Source organism: Coturnix japonica, unplaced genomic scaffold (genome assembly GCF_001577835.2).
Source record: "Coturnix japonica isolate 7356 unplaced genomic scaffold, Coturnix japonica 2.1 chrUnrandom514, whole genome shotgun sequence".
In the NCBI taxonomy this organism is placed as follows: Eukaryota; Metazoa; Chordata; class Aves; order Galliformes; family Phasianidae; genus Coturnix; species Coturnix japonica.
Window position 1 is genome coordinate 42,992 of NW_015439901.1, and position 5,221 is coordinate 48,212.

A 5,221-nucleotide genomic window follows, 5' to 3' on the forward strand; every position below is an offset into this window, starting at 1 on the left:
ATGTTGTGGCCCCTATAGGTGGCTAATGGCCCATAGATGTAATGTTAGTGGCCTTTAGGTGCTAATGGCCCATAGATGTAATGTTAGTGGGCCCTATAGGTTACTAATGGCCCCATAGTGTAATGTTAGTGGCCCTATAGGTGTAATAACCCCATAGGTGCTGATGTAGGTGGCCCTATAGTCTAATGGCCCCATAGATGTTAATATGTGCCCCCCGTTAGCCCCGCCCCCCTCCTCTCGTGACCACGCCCCATTTCCCTGTAGCCCCGGCCCCTTTCAATATGCTCCTCGACCCCTTGGCCACCGCCCCTTCCCTCGTGGCCACGCCCCCCTTCAATAGGCACGTCCCTTTAGCCCCCGTTACCTCCCTCATTGGCCCCGCCCACCGTCATCGGCCACCCATGGCCACGCCCCCTTTCCCATTGGCTCCGCCCACCTCCCTCGTTGCCACGCCCCCTTTCAATATGGTCCGATTTCCTCTAGCCCGCCCACCTCCCTCATGGGCCCGCCCACTTCCCTTGGCCCCGCCCCTTTCCTGCCCCGCCCACCTCCCTCGTGGCCCCGCCTTCCCTTAGCCACGCCCACCTTCATCGTGGGCCCCGCCCATTCCCTTGGCCCCCGCCCACCTTCCCTCGTAGCCCCGCCCCCTTTCCCCTGGCCCCCGCCCCCCGGCCTCGTTTCGCTCTCATCCCCCATCGGTCACCTTTTAATTAAAACGGAAAAAACACCCAAAAAACGCCCAAAAAGGACAGAAAAGAAAGTAGAAAAAAAAAAAAAAAAAAAGATAAAAAGGGCGCAAGCGGCTCCGCGACCGGACGGAGAGGAAACCGGAAACCGGTAACCCAGAAGACCGGAAACCCGAAACGCACAGAAACCGGAACACGGAACCACAGAAACCGGAAACCGATACCGGAAACTGGGACCCGCAGAGCGACCGCGGCCAATTAAATGGGGGGGGGGGAGCGGGGCGGGGCTTAGGGGGGGCGGGGCTTGGAGTGGGCGGGGCTTGGAGTGGGCGGGGCTTAAAAGGGGGCTGGCCTTACTCCACGTGGGCTTAGCCGCCATGACGGTGTGGAGATGGGGGGGGGGGGGTAGGGGGAATTGGGGGGGGTCGTCGACTGAAGTTATTGGGGGGGTTGGGGGTCGTGGGGTCTATCTGTACTGGTAGGCCATGCACTGTGCTCATTGCGGCCATAAGCCCTGAGCAGACACGGGTACGAGCTGGGGGGCCGCTGTAGTTTTCTGACGGAGCCGGGGGAGTTGTAGCTGGATTGGGAGTAACCGCCTGTAATAGAGGATAATAGGGGGAAGATTTATGGGGTCCAGTGATAGTAATAGGGGGATTATGGGGGTCAGTGATAATGGGGGAGATATTTGGGGTCAGTGATAATAGGGGAGATATGGGTCAGTGATAATAGGGGGAGATATGGGGTCAGTGATAATAATGGGGGATTATTGGGGGGTCAGTGCATTAATAATAGGGGGATATGGGGTCAGTGATAGAAACTAATAGGGATATGGGGTCAGTGATAATAGGGGAGATTATGGGTTCCAGTGATAGTAATAGGGGATATGGGCGTCAGTGATAGCTAATAGGGGATATGGGTCAGTGATAACAGTGGGGAGATATGGGGTCAGTGATAGTAAATAGGGGATATGGGAGTCAGTTGATTAATAATGGGGGATATGGGGTCAGTGATAATAGGGGGAGATATGGGGTCAGTGATAGTAATAGGGGATATGGGGTCAGTGATAATAATGGGGGATATGGGGTCAGTGATAGTAATAGGGGATATGGGTCATAGTAGTAGTAATAGGGATATGGGGTCAGTGATTAAAACATAATAAGGGGACTAATGATGTCAGTGAGAAAATAAGGGGGAAGGCAAATATGAGGGAGTGCATCGATGAAAATGGAGAGATGGGGTCAGTGATAACAGGGGGAGATATGGGGTCAGGGATAACAATAGGGGATATGGGGTCAGTGATAACAATAGGGGATATGGGGTCAGGGATAATAATGGGGGATATGGGGTCAGTGATAGTAATAGGGATGGGTCAGTGATAACAACGGGGGATATGGGGTCAGTGATAACAACAGGGGATATGGGGTCAGGGATAATAATAGGGGATATGGGTCAAGTGATAGTAATAGGGATATGGGTCCAGTGATAGTAATAGGGGATATGGGCGTCAGTTGTATATAGGGGGAAGATATGGGGGTCAGTGCGTGATAGTAAATAGGGGATTGGGGTCAGTGATAATAATGCGGGGATATGGGGTCAGTGATATAATGGGGGATATGGGGTTCAGTTGATAACAATAGGGGATATGGGGTCAGTGATAGCTAATAGGGATATTGGGGTCATGATAATAGGGGAGATATGGGTCAGTGAAGTATAATAGGGGAATATGGGGTCAGTGATAATAATGGGGATATGGGGTCAGTGATAATACGGGGAGATATGGGTGTCAGTGATAGTAATAGGGGATATGGGGTCAGTTGATAATAATGTGGGGAGTATGGGGCAGTTGATAGTAATAGGATATGTCAGTGATAGTAATAGGGATATGGGGTCAGTGATAATAATAGGGATATGGGGTCAGTGATAATGGGGAGATATGGGGTCAGTTGATAAAATGGGGGGATATGGGGTCAGTGATAACAAGGGGAGATAGTGGGGGTCAGGGGATAACAAATAGGGCTATGGGCCGCGTCAGCTTGATAACAATAGGGGATTATGGGGTCCAGGGATAATAATGGGGGATATGGGGTCAGTGATAGTAATAGGGGATAAGGGGTCAGTTGATTGATACAACGGGATATGGGGTCAGTGATTAAACAACAGTGGGATATGGGGTCAGGGATATAATAGGGGATATGGGGTCAGTGATAGTTAAATAGTGGGATATGGGGTCATGTGTGTAATAGGGGGATATGGGCGGTCAGTTGATAATTAGGGGGAGATTATGGGGTCAGTGATAGTAATGGGGTATGCGGGTCAGTGATAATAATGGGGATATGGGTCAGTGATAATAATGGGGATATGGGGGTCAGTGATAAACAATAGGGGATTAATGGGGTCAGTGATAATAATGGGAGATATTGGGGTCAGTTGATAACAATAGGGGATAATGGGGTCAGTGATTAATAATCGGGGATATGGGGTCAGGGGATAGTAATAGGGGATATTGAGCTCATGATAATAATGGGGGATAATGGGGTCAGGGTAGAATAGGGGATATGGGGTCAGTGATAGTAATAGGGGATATGGGGTCAGTGATAATAATAGGGGATATGGGGTCAGTGATAATAGGGGGAGATATGGGGTCAGTGGAATTTTAAATAGGGGGAGATATGGGGTCAGTGATAATAATGGGGGATATGGGGTCAGTGATAACAGGGGGAGATATGGGGTCAGGGATAACAATAGGGGTATGGGGTCAGTGATAACAATAGGGATATGGGGTCAGGATATAATGGGCGTATGGGGTCAGTGATGATACACTAGGGATAAGGCGGAGCCCGTCAGTGATAACAACGCGGGGATATGGGGTCAGTGATAACACAGGGGATATGGGTCAGGGGAATAAGAAGTAATAGGGGGAAAGCTATTGGGGGGCCAAGGAGAAGAACCGTCAGTCCCAGAGTAGAGTCGAGTAAGATGAGGCGCAAGATGAGTGGGAGGGAATGTCCGGGGAGCCCCAACGTACATCTATGGGGCCATTAGCACCTATAGGGCCACTAACATTACATCTATGGGGCCATTAGCACCTATAGGGCCACTAACATTACATCTATGGGGTTATTAGCATCTATAGGGCTACCTACATCACACCTATGGGGCCATTAGCACCTATATGGGCCCTAATATTACATCTATAGGGTTATTAGCACCTATAGGACCACTATCATTGCATCTATGGGGTCATTAGCATCTATAGGGCTACCTACATCACACCTATGGGGTCATTAGCACCTATAGGGGCACCAACACCTATGGGGTCACCAATGCTGTGTCTATGGGGCCGTCCTGGGGGCCCCGTTTGTGTGTGTCCCCCCACACTGTGGTCCCATTTGGGGTCTTTTTCAGGTTTATTTGGAGTCCTTTTGGGGTATATTGGGGGTCCATTTGGGTCCATTTTGAGTCCTTTTGGGTTCCATTTGGGTTCCGGGTCCTTTTGGGGTCCTTTAGGGTTTCATTTTGGGTCCACTTCGGGTCCTTTTGGGTCCATCTGGGGTCCATTTTGGGGTGGGGTCCTTTTAGGGTCCTTTTGGGGTCCATTTTTAGTCCATTTGGGGTCCTTTTGGGTTCCATTTTGGGGTGGGGGTTCTTTTAGGTCCATTTGGGTTCCATTTGGGGTTCTTTTAGGGTCCATTTGGGGTTTATTTTGGTTCAATTTGGGTTCCATTTTGGGGTGGGGTCCTTTTGGGGTCCTTTAGGGTTCCATTTTGGGTCCACTTTGGGTCCTTTTGGGTCCATTTTGAGGTCCATCTGGGGTCCATTTTGGGGTGGGGTCCTTTTAGGGTCCTTTTGGGTCCATTTGGGATCCATTTGGGTTCATTTTGAGTCCTTTTGGGGTCCACTTGGGGTCCATTTTGGGGCCCATTTGGGGTCCCTTTAGGGTCCTTTATGGGGTGGGGTCCATTTTGGGTCCATTTTGAGTCCATTTGGGGTCCTCTTGGGTACCAGTTTGGGGTGGGGGTCCTTTTGGGTCCATTTGGGTCCTTTTGGGTCCATTTTGAGGTCTATCTGGGGTCCATTTTGGGGTGGGGTCCTTTTAGGGTCCTTTTGGGTTCCATTTTGAGTCCATTTCGGGTCCTTTTGGGTCCATTTGGTTCCATATTGGGGGTCCCTTATCCCCCTGCTGTCAGTGCAGCCTTATCCCCATATTGGGGTCCCTTGTCCCCCCCCTCATTTCAGCCTTATCCCCATATTGGGGTCCCTTGTCCCCCCCCTCATTTCAGCCTTATCCCCATATTGGGGTCCCTTATCCCCCCCCTCATTTCAGCCTTATCCCCATATTGGGGGTCCTTTGTCCCCCCCCCCTCATTTCAGCCTTATCCCCATATTGGGGGTCCCTTATCCCCCCCCTCACCTCAGCCTTATCCCCATATTGGGGGTCCTTCCCCCCCCTCTCTCCGTCAGTGCAGTTTTATCCCCACAGCCCCCAGCGCCTCCTGGGCCCATTTTGGGGGTTTCATCCCGTGGCGGCGCCT

General features: G+C 51.1%; 1 protein-coding gene across 1 annotated transcript in view; it reads right to left on the minus strand.

Annotated features, from left to right (window-relative positions):
• Positions 1-4,077: 4,077 nt before the first annotated feature.
• The window catches only part of QTRT1 (queuine tRNA-ribosyltransferase catalytic subunit 1), an 11,279-nt gene continuing 10,135 nt past the window's right edge, over positions 4,078-5,221 (minus strand). Inside the window, exon 8 of the mRNA XM_032441723.1 lies at positions 4,078-5,219. Coding sequence (XP_032297614.1) covers positions 5,147-5,219 — 73 coding nt within the window. The 3' untranslated portion in view covers positions 4,078-5,146. The remainder of the gene's footprint in view (positions 5,220-5,221) is intronic.